This window comes from Cervus canadensis, chromosome 2 (assembly GCF_019320065.1).
Source record: "Cervus canadensis isolate Bull #8, Minnesota chromosome 2, ASM1932006v1, whole genome shotgun sequence".
Lineage (NCBI taxonomy): Eukaryota > Metazoa > Chordata > Mammalia > Artiodactyla > Cervidae > Cervus > Cervus canadensis.
The window spans coordinates 77,633,701-77,652,668 of NC_057387.1; the positions used below are offsets into that span (position 1 = coordinate 77,633,701).

At 44.0% G+C, this 18,968-nt stretch overlaps 1 protein-coding gene across 1 annotated transcript in view; it reads right to left on the reverse strand.

Moving 5' to 3' along the window:
• The window catches only part of PGM1 (phosphoglucomutase 1), a 65,910-nt gene extending 47,519 nt beyond the window's left edge, over positions 1–18,391 (reverse strand). The window contains exon 1 of the mRNA XM_043461095.1: positions 17,957–18,391. Within this exon, the coding sequence (XP_043317030.1) occupies positions 17,957–18,202 (246 nt within the window). The 5' untranslated portion in view covers positions 18,203–18,391. The remainder of the gene's footprint in view (positions 1–17,956) is intronic.
• Between the last annotated feature and the right edge of the window lie 577 nt (positions 18,392–18,968).

Below are 18,968 nucleotides of genomic sequence, written 5' to 3' on the forward strand. Positions count from 1 at the left end.
TAGATTCCAGGTGACTCTCAAATCGATGTTGTCCAAGTGGAAAGTATATGAGTTTGGATTAGTCACACCCACTGCACTTGGACTTGTCAGCCTCCAGAACTGTGAGAGAATAAGTTTCTGTTGTTCTAAGCCACTCACTTTATGGTACTGTGTGTTACAGCAGCCCCAGGAAACTAATACAATAAATGGTTAAAAAAAAAGAGAGAGTGACAACTCCAGTGACAGCTGATTTCTTCGCAGCTGGGTGGCTGTTGTGAGAGAGAGACCCTTAGGTGGACCCTCCACACACACCTCTTTCCTTTGCCCTTGGTTCTTATCACTAAATAACACGGTCCATACACAAACAAGCGTCCTTCCTTGCTGAGTGATGAGGAGAAAGCAGAACTTGCTCCTCTGTAACCTCAGTGCCTGGAATGAAGTATGGTGGATAGTTAACAAATGTCTGAGTGGCTATGTTGTCAGTAGTGAGAGTTAAAGGACTTTGGTGAATAGGGTCCCTGATGAACAGAGGTGAGGTTTTCCAGGCAGTAGTCAAGGAAGCAATCCTCATGTGGAGACCAACTTCAACTATAAAATTTCTCCCACCATCACAGAGGACTTCCCAAAGCACAACAGAGAACCTCTGCCTAGGACCTGACATTTCAGGTAGTTTCCACAGCACACAGACTTGTGCAGTAACACAAAGGAACAGAATTAGAAGTAGCAATAGTGAAGGAGGTAGAGCTGGTTTGTCTGTGTGGTTGAGGCCAAAAGCTTGTGCTGCTTCCTGGAGAAGCACTGGGTAACTGCAGATAGAAGCAGAGAGGTCTTCAAGGTGCTCATTCCAGAAGGTGATCTTCAGTGTGGGGTAGAAAAGTGATGAGTGAAAAGTTAGAGCGACAGACACTAAAGTAACAAGAGAAGAAAAAGGTCATGGACGACCCCAGCCCCTTCGCTGAGATCTAGGGGAAACAGCACAGCTGCACTGTGCCTCTCTCCCATCTTTTGAACAAAAGAGTTCAAAATGCAGTACTTGGATACAATCTCAAAAATGATAGCACAATCTCTGTTCATTTCCAAAGCAAACCATTCAATATCACAGTAATCCAAGTCCATGCCCTGACCAGTAATGCTGAAGAAATTGAAGTTGAATGGTTCTATTAAGTCCTACAAGACCTTCTAGAACTAGCAGCCAAAAAAGAAGTCCTCTTTGTTATAGAGGACTGAAATGCAAAAAGTAGGAAGTCAAGAGCTACCTGAAGTAACAGGCAAACTTGACCTTGGAGTACAAAATGAAGCAGGTCAAAGGCTAACAGACTTTTGTCAAGAGAATGCACTGGTCACAGCAAACACTCTCTTCCAACAACACAAGAGAAGACTCTACACATGGTCATCACCACATGGTCAATCTGGAAATCAGATTGATTATATTCTTTGCAGCCAAAGATGGAGAAGCTCTACACAGTCAGCAAAAACAAGACTGGGAGCTGACTGTGGCTCAGATCATGAACTCACTATTGCCAAATTCAGACTTAAATTGAAGAGTAGGGAAAACCACTAGACCATTCAGGTATGACATAAATCTAATCCCTTACAATTATACAGTGGAAGTGACAAATACATTCAGAGATTAGATCTGATAGACAGAGTGCCTGAAGAACTATGGACGGAGGTTCATGACATTGTACAGGAGGCAGTGATCAAGATCATCCCCGAGAAAAAGAAATGCAAAAAGGAAAATGGTTGTCTACGAGGCCTTATAAATAGCTGAGAAAAGAAGAAACGCTAAAGGCAAAGGAGAAAAGGAAAGCTATACCTATTTAAATGCAGAGTTCCAAAGAATAGCAAGGAGAGATAAGAAAGCCTTCCTCAGTGATCAGTGCAAAGAAATAGAGGAAAACAATAGAATGGGAAAGACTAGAGAGCTCTTCAAGAAAATCAGAGATACCAAGGGAACATTTCAAGCAAAGATGGGCTCAATAAAGAACATAAATGGTATGGACCTAACAGAAGCAGAAGATATTAAGAACAGGTGGCAAGAATACACAGAAGAACTATACAAAAAAGATCTTCATGAACCAGATAACCACAATGGTGTGATCACTCACCTAGAGACAGACATCCTGGAATGTGAAGTCAAATGGGCCTCAGGAAGCATCACTACGAACAAAGCTAGTCAAGGTGATGGAATTCCAGTTGAGCTATTTCAAATCCTAAAAGATGATGCTGTGAAAGCGCTCCACTCAATATGCCAGCAAATGTGGAAAACTCAGTAGTGGCCACAGGACTGGAAACTGGAAAAGGTTAGTTTTCATTCCAATCCCAAAGAAAGGCAATGCCAACGAATGTTCAAACTACCGCACAACTGCACTCATCTCACACACTAGCAAAGTAATGCTCAAAATTCTCAAAGTCAGGCTTCAACAGTACATGAACCGTGAACTTCCAGATGTTCAAGCTGGATACAGAAAAGGCAGAGGAACCAGAGTTCAAATTGTCAACATCTGGTGGATCACTGAAAAAGCAAGACAGTTTCAGAAAAACATCTATTTCTGCTTTATTGACTACACCAAAGGCTTTGACTGTGTGGATCACAATAAATTGGAAAATTCTTCAAGAGATGGAAATACCAGACCACCTGACCTACCTCCCAAGAAATCTGTATGCAGGTCAAGAAGCAACAGTTAGAACTGGACATGAAACAATAGACTGGTTCCAAATAGGGAAAGGAGGACATCAATGCTGTATACAGTCACCCTGCTTATTTAGCTTATATGTAGAGTACATCATGTGAAATGCCAGGCTGGATGAAGCACAAGCTGGAACCAAGATTGCTGGGAGAAATATCAATAACCTCAGATATGCAGAGGACACCACCCTTGTGGCAGAAAGCGAAGAACTAAAGAACCTCTTGATGAAAGTGAAAGAGGAGAGTGAAAAAGTTGGCTTAAAACTCAACATTCAGAAAACAAAGATCATGGCATCTGGTCCCATCACTTCATGGCAAATAGATGGGGAAACAATGAAAACAGTGAGAGACTTTTATTTTGGGGGGCTCCAAAATCACTGCAGATGGTGACTGTAGCCATGAAATTAAAAGAGGCTTACTCCTTGGAAGAAAAGCTATGACTAACCCAGATAGCCTATTTAAAGCAGAGACATTATTTTGCCAACAAAGGTCCATCTAGTCAAAGCTATGGTTTTTCCAGTAGTCATGTATGGATGTGAGAGTTGGACTATAAAGAAAGCTGAGCGCTGAAGAATTGATGCTTTTGAACTATGGTGTTGGGGACGACTCTTGAGAGTCCTTTAGACTGCAAGGAGATCCAACCAGCCAATCCTAAAGGAAATCAGTTCTGAATATTCATTGGAAGGACTGATGCTGAAGCTGAAACTCCAATCCTTTGGCCACCTAATGTGAAGAACCGATTCATTGGGAAAGACCCTGATGCTGGGAAAGATTGAAGGCAGGAGGAGAGGGGGACGACAGAGGATGAAATGGTTAGATGGCATCACCAATGCTACGGACATGAGTTTGAGTAGGCTCTGGGAGTCTGTGATGGACAGGGGAGCCTGGAGTGCTGCAGTCCATGGAGTCACAAAGAGTCGGATATGACTGAGTGACTAAAATGAGGGGGAACAGTACAGCTGCGCTGTATGCACTGTATGTCTCTCTCTCTTTTTGGTAAATAAACATGTGATCTACCTTAGTGAACTGTGCATCATTCATTCTACAATATGGATTCAGATCAACCAACCCAAGTTTTTAAAACTTGCCCTGATGAAACCATCAGGTCATATACAGATGGTCACATGCCATATAATCTGCTGGTTAAAGCCAGACAGACTTAGCAAACTGATAGAGCCTTCATTTGTTACTGGACAAATACTCTAGCCCCCTTATAAATAGCTTTCTACATTTGTTAACTCATGTCTCTAAGATTCCTGATTCCCACTGGGATAATAAGATAATTCTCAGACTGGGTCTCAGGCTGACCTGTGTATAACAGAAAGCCTCAATGTTAAGGACCTGTGTGGTGATAACTCATCTCAGGCTGCCCTGCCATTCTCCTCCCTCTCTGCTATGGAGTTCTATCTAAAGTTGAAGCCTATGGGCTTGCTTCCCACAATGGCCTCCTCATTTTGCCACTGCCCCTACATGGAATGTCTCCACTTTTTCCAGGCTTCTTTTCACCATCCTTTTCAGGACTTGGCTCAGACACATCTCCCCTGGAAGCTTCTGACTGCCTCTCCAGTACTCCTCTCCCTGGACTCCCAGTGACAATCTACAGAGGCGCTGCCACAGTCTTGCAATGCCCACTGGATGACAAGCTCCGCAGGGAGCTGGAGATCACTCATACATTTGTGTGTGCCCCAAACGCACAATCCAATACTGAGCAACGAGAAAACGCTCTGCACACGTTGGCAGGTAAAATCACCCCTCAAATGTTGTTCAGGAGAAGTTGCTGCAGCAAGCAGACCCCACCAACTTATACTGGAACCACTACCCTAAAACCCTAAAGAGTAGACCTCATGAGGGTTTGGTGTGCAAATACCAAACACTGTGATTAGTACTGAGCCATTTGGGGACAATTTTGCTGATTTGGGGGCATGGTGCTGTATTCTTTTTGAGATAACTGAGTATCAGGCTGATCATATATTTCAGAAACCTAAAATTATGTACAGCAGGTCCCCCACCCTACCCCAGGACCTGTGAATGAAACACTCTCTCTGTAAGAAAGACATTTCTGTTCTGAAATTTATAGGCTAATAGGTATGGAGCATCATGATATGTTACTGGCCAACTGGAAGAAGAGAAGTGAAACTGAGAAGGTGGGAGCTGCCTGGGGGACTATATGCAAGGTAAAGTTGATAGTGTCTGTATTTCTCATCAAAATCCCTACTACCCAGTGTAGCAACCTGCTCATTATGACTATGTGTGAGGCACTGTGCAAGGTAACTTCCTACACATTATCTTATTATTTTCTAGAGACACCTCTGTGACATATTATTTTAATTATACAAATGAGTAAAGAAAAAAAAGTTCAGACAGTTTGCTCAAGATTAAACAGCTAATAAACAGCATATCTAGGAATCTAACTCGTGTCTGTCTGACATCAAAAGTTACACTAAAAAAAAAAAGTTATGAAACAAAATTCTAATGTAAAAGGGGTAATATGGATATACCACTAAGATCCTCAAAATGGCATGATATATTTACTTTTCGGTTATTCTTTAGTACATCTGAGTTTTGGACTTTCAAAGATGATAGATAAAATTGGACATTGAGATTTGTTTTGGCAGGAGGCTTAAGTCAAAAGTCACTATGATCGAGCTCCCTAAGTCAGACAGGCTGAAGGGTGGGATATGGAGGAAGATGGGAGGAAGGTTTGGGAGGGAGGGGACGTGGGTGCACCTATGGCTGATTCCTGTTGATGTATGACAGAAAACCACAAAATTCTGTAAAGCAATTATCCTTCAATTAAAAAAAAGAAGGGTTAAAAAAAAAAGTCACCATGGTGTGACTCTCCTAAAGTAACAGTGAAACCCTCATCTGAGTTGCACTTTATAGTTCCCCAAAATTTGGTATGCTCATTATTTAAACTAATTATCATAAAACCCCCCAATAGAGCAGATAGTAGAATTGATTCCATTTTACAAGTGCAAAAACTGAGCTTTAGTTAAGCAGAATACATGATGAAAAATATGAACGTGTTAGTCGTTCAGTCGTGTCCAACTCTGCAATCCCATGGACTGCTAGGCTCCTCTGTCCATGGAATTCTCCAGGCAGGAATACTGGAGTTAGTAGCTATTCCCTTCTCCAGGGGATCTTATGACCCAGGGATCAAAACCCTGTCTCCTGCACCGCAGGCAGATTCTTTACCATCTGAGTCACCAGGGAAGCCCAGAATACATGATATTGTACAATAAATTATACAACTGAGACTTGAATCAAAATCCTCCATTCCAACCCATCACTATGAATTAAGTTATTTGGTAAGGAGCCACCAAATGGCCTGTCTTCCATTTGACATTATGTCAGGAGTCTACAGAAGCACTGTGGATAATGGAGCTCTGGAACCTTCTTGTCTGGAATCTTGTCGGTTATTACTGTTAGCAAACTTTAAATAGGACAGCATTGGTATTAGGTATCAGGTATGTGCATTTTAAACCAGTGATTGTACCCTGCCTCTACCCTCACTTCACTTTCAGCTAAGTTCTCCATGATTCCTCTTTATCACCTGTACTTGCTCAGAAATTACCTTGCCTGGGAAGAGAAGACATCCTCAGTCTTCCCTTCCCCTTTGAGGTGGGGTTGAGTGGCTCTGTGTTCCTTTGATTCCCTGAACTTCTCCCTTGGAGATCCGGTGAGAGTGTAACTTGCCAACACCTTGATTTCAGACTTCTGGTCTCCAGAATGGTGAGAAAATACATTTCTGTAGTTTTAAGCCACCCAGTTTGGAGTCATTTGTCATAGCAGCAACAGGAAGCTAATACACTAGTATTCGAACCATATCTTTTATAACTGCTTATAAATTCTCCTCCACTGGCATGAATGCTAAAAACAAAGACTTTGTCTGATTCATTTTTGTACCTGCAACCATCTCACACTTCCTGGCACATAAAGAGTGCTCAGCAATGCTTACTGAATGAGAAAATCCATGTAGTCCAGGAGGTTCACAGCAATGCCAGCATACATCTCTTGCAACTTCTGGTCTACAGCATGACATTGGCATGGGTCAGCTAACCATCCCTCAGATCCATCCTAAAATACCCATCTTCAACTACCCACTGCTAGCTCACGGCTCCAAGGAGGTGAAGGCCGCAGATCAACGGGCTCGTGACTGACTCAGCAACTGTGAACCTCTGCCTCACAGATCAAATTCAAGGGATAATGTATGGACAGAGATGGAATGGGAGGTGGTGGCAGGCACAGAAGACCATCCCCTCTGCCCTCCCCTGGCTTCAGAGTTTGGAATAACCATAAACATTATTAGAATCATCAGAATCTTTTGTTTACTAAACACTTATGTCAGGCACTATGATAAATACTTTCCAAATTTTACTTCATCTCCTCATATGAATCTTTAAGGCAGGTATTATTTACTCTCTTCATTACTTACAGGGTAACTGGCTATGCTGAACTGTGTGATGAGAGTATTTCTCATGGATTTGACCTCAGAGGGCTTGGCATCAACTACATGGCCCAACACAGAGAGGCAGCTGGCTTCTGTGACAGAAGTCAACCTTATTCCTGATTCCCTCTGAGCTTTCTACATTTATTTCCCTTTTGCTTCATTTTTAAGTGGATTTCATTTTGCTCCACAAAATGTATTTTCCAAAGTCCTCATGGGAGCAGTGTAACATAATAGTTTTATTACTAATGCAAAAGGTCCTTCCCCATCCCCACCCATTTACGGAATCCCAGCTCCATTTTTCTGGCCTCCTTGCAATCCTGGAATGATCTGTTGGAGCTGAAGTGGGTACAGGCTAAACATCTAGGTTTTTGTTTCTTGTGGCTTTGAGCTGATAGGATTCCTTTCCAAGCTCAGGGTCATTTTGTCTACTTGGGTTTTCAAACCTTCCTACTGTGCACAATTTCTGAATGCACTGAAACATGTTGAGATGTTTATCAGGATGGAAGAGAACTGAATTCCCAGGCCTCTGCGGTAAACTGTAGAAGGTAAGCAGCATGCCAGAATCTCCCTCATCATGACCTGTCTTCTAAATTCTTCTCTTCAGGGCAGTGTGCTTGAACAGTACAAAATGTAACTCATTTTCAACAGTTATGCAAGAGTAGAATATTTTCATCTAAATTAATATTTTCTCCTTCAAAACAAGCACCCTGGGAAGCAGCGCATGTATTCAAACCATGTTGACGCTGCACTAACATTTCTGGAACTCTCTTTCAGCAGCTGTCTTTACAGTCTGTGGCACTTTTCTTTGAAAGTCTTCAGTCATGACAAATTTCATCCTTTGAGAATAGATGTGAACTTTGGAAAGAGATGAAAATTGGTTGGAGCCACGTCTAATGAATAAAGTGGGTGATCAAATCTTGTTATATCGTTTTAGGTGAAAAATGAGGCATGACTATAAAATAATGTGACTGGTTTCCCTAGGTGACCCATAAACCGACTGGCTGAAAAATAACTCCCATAGAGGAGTTTCAAAATGCTTTCAGCACTAGACGCATCACTGGAATAAGTGTACAGTTCCCAGAGTGGTGATTTGGCAGGGAACAATACTAATTTGGATATATAAGTTCAAATACATTTGTTAAAAAAAAAAAAGAAATCTGACTGCTTATAGTCGAAAATGAAGAAGCTGTTCTCCTGGAGAAACTTCTCCTCCTTTTTTTGACAGCCTGGTTGGCTATGGACAAGGAGTCTGCTGCAAAAAGTAGGCTCATCTCCTGCAGAAAACCTTCATTGAACACACTATCCCCTCCCACACTCACTCCCACCCCAAGCTGGGGCAGGCGTCCCTGCCTGGTGTCCATAGTGATCTCTTTTCTTTAAGTACTAGCTCTTATAAAATTTAATGGTGACTGTCTGTTTTTGTGTCAGTCTTCTTTCTGCAATTGGAGGTTCACGGAGAATGAGGACTGTTGTGTATCAATAACTCTCAGACAGTGTGCACAGAAGCATAAGACACTAACTCCTGTTCTTGACGTGGACCCTTTGCCTTTGTTTCTCGCATTCCCAGGGCTTTACCTGTCAAATATAACTTCCGTATGGCAACCAAAACTGAATATTCAGTCTGTGTAAAATCCACCCATAGAAATTTATAAAGGCCTCAGGTACAGTACAGGCTTCCCTGGTGGCACAGTAGTAAAGAATCCACCTCCCAATGCAATAGACGGAAGAGATGCAGGTTCAATCCCCGGGTTGGGAAGACCCCGGAGTAGGAAATGACAACCTATTCCAGTAGGAAAATGACAACCTATTCCAGTATTCTTGCCTGGGAAACCCCAGGGACAGAGGAGCCTGGTGGGCTACAGTCCACAGGATTGCAAAGAGTCCAACATAATTGAGTGACCAAGCATACACCCAGAACAAGGTACAGTAGTGGCTGCTTATGATGAAGGGGTAGGGGAGCAAGAGGGATTGATTGCTAATGCACAAGGCTTCTATTAAGGTGATGGAAATATTTTAAAATTAGATTGTGGTGATGGCTGCATAATGCTATGCTGCTGCTGCTGCTAAGTCGCTTCAGTCATGTCCGACTCTGTGCGACCCCATAGACGGCAGTCCACCAGGTTCCACCGTCCCTGGGATTCTCCAGGCAAGAACACTGGAGTGGGTTGCCATTTCCTTCTCCAATGCAGAAAAGTGAAAAGGGAAAGTGAAGTCGCTCAGTTGTATCCGACTCTTCGAGACCCCATGGACTGCAGCCTACCAGGCTCCTCCGTCCATGGGATTTTCCAGGCAAGAGTACTGGAGTGGGGTGCCATTGCCTTCTCTGGCATAATGCTATAAATACACTAAAAAAAAATACTGAGTCATATACTTTAAATGGATAAATTGTGTGGTGTGTGAATTATATCTCAATAAAGTTGCTTTATTTAAAAAGTCCTCCATAATGGGAATGATTGTGCCTAGGTTCCTTTTTAGGCCTGTAGTTGGAATAAATGATAGTCAAGGTCTTTTAAAAAAATCTAGTTACCAATATAAAATCAAGTTTCTGTGTTCTCTCTGTAACTCTATCACTTGAAAATGACTGAGTGGTTTTCACTAAATTTGGAAAGCATGTTTAGGATAATGAGGACTGTGGGGTGTTCCCTAATATCAATTTTCCCTTTCATTTAGACTGACATCCCCAATACTTAGCCTAATACATAGCACTCAGCATAATGTTGATATAGATACACATCAGAGATAGTGCAGGTTCAGTTCCAAACCACTGTAATAAAGTGAATACTGCAATAAAGCAAGTCACATAAATTTTTTGGTTTCTCAGTGTATAAAAGTGATGTTTACATTATTCTGTGGTTTATTCAGTGTTCATTAGCATTATGTCTAAAAAAATGTATATACTTTAATTTCAAAGTACTTTATTGGTTAAAAAAATGCTAATCATCATCTGAGCCTTCAGCAAGTTATCAACTTTTTGCAATAGTAACTTCAAAAATCATTGATCATGTAACAAATACAATAAGCATTTAAAAAATCCTGAAATATTGCAAGAACTACCAAAATTTGACACAGAGACATGAAATGAGAAAATGTTACAGGAAAAAAACTATTGCAGGATTGCCACAAATCTTCAATTCGCAAAAAATTTAGTATCTGAGAAGCACAATAAAGCAAAGTGCAACAGAATGAGGTATGCCTGTATTTCTCAGCATCCCTTGCAGCTAGAGGAGGCCTGAGCCTCAGTTTCAGCCAATGGGACAAGAATGAAATTGATGACATGCAGTCTCTGAGAAAGGTGTGCCTTCCTTCGCTTTTCTTCCCTTCCTGTAGGTTAAAATGACCAAAGGGTGGTGGGCAGCCATGTTGCATGATGCAGATAAGGGCAACTCACCAGGGGAGGCTGATCAACAAGAGAAAAGAAACAAGCACCTTCTGACACAGTGGGGCCACTACACCAGCCCTGGACTGCCCACACCCAGTCTGTTAAAATGGGTTCTATTACTACGAACTTTATTTTATTTAAGTAACTTATTTTAGAACTCTGCTATAGCAGCCCAAACCTACGTTTTAACTAATGTAAAATTTGGTGTTCTGTACCAAAACAGAATTTAGATATGCAGCATTAGCACAATTTTTATGGCCATGGCAAAAGTTTCACCACTGCTATCTTGGAAGACAGACCATGGGCCAACCAAAGGTGTTGCTCTAGGCAGATAGTTAGGAGAATTCAGAAGAGGAATGTTTGTTGGCTGCTTCTTGCCACAATACAGAAAAAAACTCAGACAAAGACTAGCCAGTCTGCAAGCAGAAATGGAGATTATGATTCTGCCAAGGGAAGTTTTCTTTGGCTGTGGCTTCTACACCATGTTGCCGAAGTCTAGTAATTTGTGCACTGCAGAGTTGAGATGAAGATCATTTGTGTTCCCAAGCTAAAACAGCTATCCATGAAGCAGGAGGTGAAGCAGAAAAGGCTGTGGCCTCAAATCTTTCCTGGGATTCTCTGCCAGATGGTGGGAGCTAGCCTACCAGCAGATAACCCTTAAGGACATTGACTTCTTATCCAACCTAGCTTTTCCTGTCTTAAAGTGACCATCAGCGATGGACAAATCAGGGGAGGGACAAAGCATAGAGGCCAAAAGAAAAAAGCTAACATTTTCAGGCTTCAAAATTCTATCTAGATGAGCACTTTCACTGTGGTTATCCGTGTTGGGAAAACAAATGACTTTTCAAAAAGATAACTGGGGCTTTAAAACAATGGGGCAGTAATATTATAATTTTGTGATAACGTCTGTTTAGGTGTGGTGCTGAGTCAATTTTCCCTGGTTTCCAGAAACCCTCTCCCAGGGCAGGGATTTATGACAGTTGAGAAGACTCTGCTTTTATGCAGGCAAAGAAGTTCAGAAAATGCCTATTCACAAATGCCTTCAGTTCAAAATAGCTTTTATGCCACGGTGACATATTTTGGACCCCTTCAGACTTTAGAAGAGCTTTCAGAAGAATGATCTGAGAAAGTTAAGCAGGTAAGTTTCAATGGTCTATTCATTCTCCCTTAAAGTTTCAGAAAAATGATCTAAGAAAGTTAAGCAGGTAAGTTTCAATGCTCTATTCATTCTCCCTTAAAGATCCCTGAACTTGATGCAGACATACCTAGTCATTCTGTGGCCCTTGGAGCTGTGCTCAAAGTTGGAAATCACCTTTTAAAAATGGCTACTGAGTGTGCAAAGTAATTGAGGGCTTATTTTCATTTTTAGTTGGGAGAATTTTAGAAGACTTTTCTTACCTGATGTCCTCAAAAGGAATAGACCACTGAGGGCTAACCATAGGGGCTTGTTTGAAAAGGGTGAAAAGGGGGTGCCTTTGCCTTGGGGGTTTGTTGTTGTTGTTGTTTTTTTTGGAGTTTGTTGTTTTTATAACTTCAACTGTTGGAAATCCTCCTTCCCAATGCTCCTCCCAATCACCACTCACATGAATCCCTAAGACACAAGATAGAAAAGGTGAAAGAAGCCCAGAGTAAACACAGTGAGGACTGCCAACCAAATCAGGCCAATGAAGATTTAGTCATGAGTCTGAAACACTTTGAACAATGTTTTCACATTGGGAACAATTTCTTTCTTCTTTCCTCTTTATGACTGACCCACAGTGTTTCTGAAAAGAAGAAATGTAACAGGTAGGTGGTGGTACAGAAAAATTTGAGTGACTTGCCCAATCTGCTAGAAATGGTAGAGTTGGAACCTGATCTCTGGTGTCCTGATATTTCATCCAGTTGATCTTTTCCATAAATAAATATATCCCAAAGCAAGTAGTTTCAGGGATGGTTATAATATCCTGGTTAAAAGTTTGGGAAAACTGATTGGGCAATGTTAAGTAGGATTTTCAGAGCTTTTAAAACACAAATGAATCATGTGAGTTTGCAAGAAGATCTGAGAAGAATTTGGGGAAATACCAATATCCACCACCCTGGGGCTGATAGACTTATCCATATGTTACAAGAATTTCCCCAGGTTTAAATTTGGCTTTTTCCAAACTTAAATCTGAGAAAATGGCTTGCAGGGAAGGTGAGATCCATCTTTCCTATAGATTCTACTACACGCCTTATTTTGGTAACTGATACATGAATTTGTTTTTGCCTGATGTTGAATGCGATTGATTGCATCCATGAAGTACTTTCTTCCCAGGTATGATCTGCAGGTAAGGATTTTAATTCTGAATAAACATTAGTTTCTTATTCTGAACTCTAACATGCCTACAAACACCTGTGCTGCTAAAAAGTAAGTTGAAATGGTCACTACGTTGTGTGAGCCCCATGGGCTTAATTAGCACAGTAAGGAGCCAATTGGGGGTCAAACCAACCAGTGTGAGGATGACAAACACTGGTGAGGAGCTCAAGATGAACTTGTGGTTAATCTGAAGAGTCTCCTGGGATAAAGCAGAAAACAAGACAAGCCCCGTCTTCATTCACTTGGGGCTTACAGTCAAAAAGGTTTGTGTTGGAGGCCAGGTGGATTACAGATGAGCGAATCAACAACCGCTATAAGATGCAGTCAGTGTTATTATGGGGGTGAGCAAGACAGGCTATGAAAGCAGAAAAGAGGTACACCTGATTCAGGGATTAGGAGCAGGGAAGTGTCAACTAGACCCAGATCTAAGGTTGAAGAAGAGAGAAGAATGTTCCAGGTGGAACCAGATGTGAGAGAGTAAAGTGTGTTGAGGAGGCAGGTTGGAGACAACCCCACCCTCCAACTCTGTTGTTTCACACTCCACAGGAAACAAACCCACTAAAACACACCTCATGTTTTATATTTTACAAGACACTTCTGCATGTATTGCTTTATTTTCTCACTGCCGCAAACTTTTCAGATGTCCCTGGCCCATGCCACACAGTCAGGAAAAGAGACAAGGAACTGTCCCCTCCGTTCCTGGGATGCAAGAGGTGTTACAGTAGGAAACATGGATACTCCAGAACTGTCTTCCAAATGCTAGATTCCCACTGGGAATGGCTGAGGACACTGGCTGGCTGGCTAAAGTTTTAAGCAGTAAAAGAGCATTTTCCCCAATTCCCTCTTTTCTCGCTTGGGCTAATCACTTGTACCCTATTGGGATCTAAGAAGGAATCCCTCTAGTTTGGTTGGGGCCATTAAGTGTAGAGGAAGGTAGGAGATAAAACTGAGATCTATGGCCGGGGCGGGGTGGGTGGGTGGAGGTTAATATTTGCATCAGGTTGGGTATGATTAACTCAGCGTCCCCATATTAACAGAACATTCATCACAGGAAGTCCTGTCCTCAAGCTCATCTTGAGGTTTCCCTACAGGTGTCATCCAGTTTCCAGGTGAGAGAGGACTACCAGGTACTTTTAAATATGTTGCTTCATTTAATCTTCACAAGAGCCTCTCTGGATATGTATTGTCATTTCCAGTTTTCACAAACAAGGGGGTGGGAAGGATAAGAAATTGAATAACTTGCCCAAGGGAACTGTCCCCAATTCCTAGGATATTTATTCTGCCTAGAATTGCTCCCCTGACAAATGCACCTTAGAAACTTCAACTCATCCTTTAAGCCTCAAATCCACTACCACGCCTCTGTGAAGACTTTTTCACTGTACCTTCCACTCTCAAGTACAGCCTGCCACGCTCTTGCCCCTTCAGTACCTGGCACAAAACTCCCTCACAACACCGGACACACGGCGGGAGTGGTTAGTCTCTCAGTCGTGTCTGATTCTTGTGACCCCATGGACTGTAGCCCACCAGGCTGCTCTGTCCATGGGATTTCCCAGACAAAAATACTGTAGTGGGGTTACCATGTCCTTCTCCAGGGGATCTTCCTGACTCAGGGATCAAACCCTGGACTCCTGCATTACAAGCGGATTCCTTACTTCTGAGCCACCAGGGAAGCCTGGTTGTCTGCTTATTCCTGTCCACTTCCACTTCTAGACAATTTCCTGAGGTCAAGGATATATTATATCCCAACTACTTATAGCATAAGGACTGATAAGAGAAGTAAGCACATAATAGATGTTTAATGATAATAAATGTATTGGCAATAAACTATGGCTTTAAGTTAAATGCTGGAATATACTTGAAGTATTTTCCATATACTTCACAATTTATAATTTTGGGCACTAGAACAAAGACTCATTGGAAGTTGCATTGTCCTAGTTACAAGTGAGTGTCACATGTAAACAGAAAATGTCATCTATTCTAGAAGTATCTATGGGGAAAGATCACTTAAGTGGGGAGAGTGGCAGAGAGAGGCTGCTGGGGAAAGCTTTCTGAAAATGCTATCTGAATTGCACCAGAGGAGAAATGGCAATATACTTAAATCCCTGGTGAGGAAAGATAGGAAGAAAAAATCAGAGGGCAGTGAGTTGAGACCAGAAACCCAGAGAATAGGATAAGATATAGGTAGGGTAAGCAGTCCATGTAGGAACTCTCAAAAAGTGTGAATAGAATCAGGAGAGAGTGATCAAGACAAGGGAGTAAGAACTTTAAAAGAGTATGAAGTCAGCAATGCCAGATTAAACAGGAAGGTCACATAAGATAAGGCCTAAACATTCAACGGAATGGATTTAGTAACCAGAAAGTCATCAGTAGGCTTGGCAAGAGCAATGTCAGTGAATTGGTGAAAGAAACAGAAGCCAGACTGCAGTGAGATGGTGAGTGAATGGGAGGAGAGGAATCTGTGATGGTGAATGTAGACAACTTTTACAAAGATTGACTAAAAGGGGTGGGGGGAGCAATAGGGCAGTAGCAAAAGGGTGATGAGGTTTTTTATACATACTAAAATAAAAAACTTTTTAGTCTTAATTAATTCTTTTCCTTCCATCCCACACTACTCTCAAATGGACAGTTTTTGAATTGGACCCATTAAATTCCCACTATGCTGTAATTTTCTTAAGAAAAAGTCTTGTTGCTGAATCACCTTTTTATTCCACACATTTCTCTGTACATAATATAGATTCAGTATATTTCCTGAAGAAATGAATGAAATGCAAGTTCAACACAAGTGATGACAGGGAAATGAATACGAGCTGCACTAGGATACAGCTTTTGTTCATTCTTGGTTCTTCTTTCAAAGGGAATTTGAGGTTGCCTGAAAACTCAGGACCATAAAGGAAACAGATCCAGACAATCTTCTCTCTCTGATGCTTATAAATTATTTGACCCAGACAGGCAAAGGTACATTGTTCCCAGTTTAGATTTGAGAGACCACTGAAAAATAGATCTTCAGGCTCCAGGGTTTCTTCATGCCCAGAAACTGTTCAAGTTCTTGGAATCAGCAGGTCTGTACCAGAGTCTCAGTACTGCCATTAGAGTTCCTGCTAAACCTGCCTAAGCTTCAGTTTTCTCACTGGCATCTTCAAGATGCCCATAATAGCATCTACCTCACAGGGGTGTGTGTGTGTTAGCCGCAGGGGTGTGTGTGTGTGTGTGTTAGCCGCAGGGGTGTGTGTGTGTGTATTAGCCGCAGGGGTGTGTGTGTGTGTGTGTGTGTGTGTGTGTGTGTGTTAGCCGCTCAGTCCTGTCCAACTCTTTGTGACTCCCAGGCTCCTCTGTGTGTGTGTGTGTTAGCCGCAGGGTGTGTGTGTGTGTGTGTGTGTGTGTGTGTGTGTGTTAGCCGCTCAGTCCTGTCCAACTCTTTGTGACTCCAGGCTCTCTGTGTGTGTGGTGTGTTAGCGAGGGGTGTGTGTGTGTGTGTTAGCCGCGTCCTGTCCAACTCTTTGTGACTCCCAGGCTCCTCTGTGTGTGTGTGTGTTTAGCCGAGGGTGTGTGTGTGTGTGTGTGTTAGCCGCTCAGTCCTGTCCAACTCTTGTGACTCCCAGGCTCCTCTGTGTGTGTGTGTGTTAGCCGCAGGGTGTGTGTGTGTGTGTGTGTGTGTGTGTGTGTGTGTGTGTGTTAGCCGCTCAGTCCTGTCCAACTCTTTGTGACTCCCAGGCTCCTCTGTGTGTGTGTGTGTTAGCCGCAGGGTGTGTGTGTGTGTGTGTGTGTGTGTGTTAGCCGCTCAGTCCTGTCCAACTCTTTGTGACTCCCAGGCTCCTCTGTCCATGGAATTCTCCAAGTACAGCCATTCATTTTTACAGGGCATCTTCCCCACCCAGGGATGGAACCCTTGTCTCCTGCATTGGCAGGGGGATTCTTTCACCGTGGGAGCCTCCAAGGAAGCCCACTTCCTAGGACCAGAGGAGGATGAATGAGATAATGAAGCGCTTTTCACAGGGCTTGGCAAAATGGCCCTCAGTATATTAATAAGAGAAAAAAAGTACTGCTGAAATGAATAAAAATATTACTAAAGGGAATGAGTTCCAGAAGAGGTGAGTATAAGCCAAATCTTCTGTTAATTATAGAAAGAAAACTTAAAAAAAAAAAAACTCGTTAGAAAACTTCTTTACAAGAGTGAGGAAACAATCAGCCTCAGTTGTGGTTTATAAATCCACATTTTCGCAGAAGTACCAGGTTTACTGAAAAATCTAGTTCAAAATCTCACGTTAGTGGACCTGCCCATCTTAGTCGGTCAACGTTCCTTGGCTTGGGGCGGAACCAGTGTGTTGCGTTAACTTTCCGGCCTGCCACGACCGCTTACATAGGAGCGCGCTCGAGTAGGTAGGTTCTGTTCTAACGAAAATTCAGCTCCAGCAACCTCGGTGGAACAGATCCAGAAGCAACACCGGGCAAAGATTAGCCTTTTCAAAAGCCTGCGCCCCAGCAAACAGGCGGCGCCAGGGCAGAGGGCAGAAGCTCTGACCCAGCAAACTGGGGACCGAGCCCTGGCGCGCCGTGCCACCAGGGGGGCGGGTGCCCAAAGCCCGGGGCTGGCGGCCAGCGGGCAGCGCCAGTCCCAGACGGGAATAGCAGGCAACCCAGCGGGATGCAAGGAGGGTTCTGAGCAAGGCGGCGGCCTCTAACCTTTCCGGGTTAAGGTGACTGCACTCGGCTCGGTAACTGTATCTTCACAGGCAAAAAAGGTTAATGTAAAGGTCAGAGGCCCGGACGACGGCGGTGGCAGGGGAAGAAGGGAGAGGAGGAGAGAGAAGGGAGGGGCAGGAGGCAGAGGGCCGGGCCTCCCAAGGTCAAGCCCTGCTCCCCGCCTCGCGCCTCCCCGCCCAGCCAGGGCGGGGTGGGGGTGGGCGAGGGTTGGGAGGAGCGGTCAGAAGAGCAGTTCTGCTGCCCTCCTTGGCCACTCTCCCGCCCGGGGCGACCCCCGCCCGGCCGCAGGCTAGGAAGAGAGAGCGCCGCGGAGCTGGGGGTGGAGACTCGGCGGCCGCGCGCGCGGAAGTGGCCCCGCGGGAGCGCGCGCGGCCGGAGGCGGACGGGCGACTGGGGAGACGGAGGAGCGGGCACGTCCCTTACCCCGTTGGCGGCGGCGATGCGGACGATGAGCTGGATGGCCTCCTTCATGTAGAACCTGCCGTCTCCGCCCACCACCAGGGTGGCCTCCTGCCGCTGCGCCGGCTCCACAGTGGAGATGATACTCTGGATGAAATTCTCGGCATAGTTAGCGCTGCTCTGAAACACCTTCACCCGCTTCCGCAGCCCGCTCGTGCCCGGCTTCTGGTCTTGGTACGCCTTGGTCTTTACAGTCACGATCTTTACCATGGTGACGACTTGCTTCCTGGGGCCCAGCGGACTCTGCCAAGCGAGGGGCGGCCGGAGCTGTGGCTGCAGCTGCTCTGGGATGAGGGCGCGGACGGGGTCGGGGCCACGCCGGCGGTGCTCGTCCCTCCCCCTTAAAGGGACAGGGGACGGCCCTCCGCGGCCAGTTCACCTCCTTGCAGGTCCGAGAGGGAGGGGAATGGAGCGCCCACCCCCAGCCTCCTGTGAGATGGGTGGAGCCTCTCTGATTTACCCTCTCTTGTCGACCAATCCACAGTAAAATGAAATCCACAGCTCCTCCCCCAAGTGGAAGGGCAGAGGTGGGATAGGGACTGGGTCACAGGGCAAGGACTTAAGGCAAAGTGGGAAAAATACAGAGCAGGGACAGGCGAACTTCGAAGACTTGGGAAGGTTCCACTTAGAATTTTTCTACGTTTTGATGGTGTGAAAGCAATAAGTAGAATACTTATTGCTTCTAATCCTGTACCTCTAATTTTGACCTTTTACCGGGCCAGTAATATGCAGTAGACACTCTGTACTCTGGTGATGTTGAGCTGTGCGAACCCAGCTCCAGCTCCCAATCAGCCACCTGATCAGGAGGGTGTACAAGCAATTCACGTAGAACCCTTCTCTACCCATACAACCATTCTGTTTTTCACTTTCAGTACCGTATTAAATAACATGAGACATTCATGTAATGAATAGGCTTTCTGTTAGACGAATTTGTCCAACTTCAGGCTAAATTAAGTATTTTGAGCACGTTTAAGGT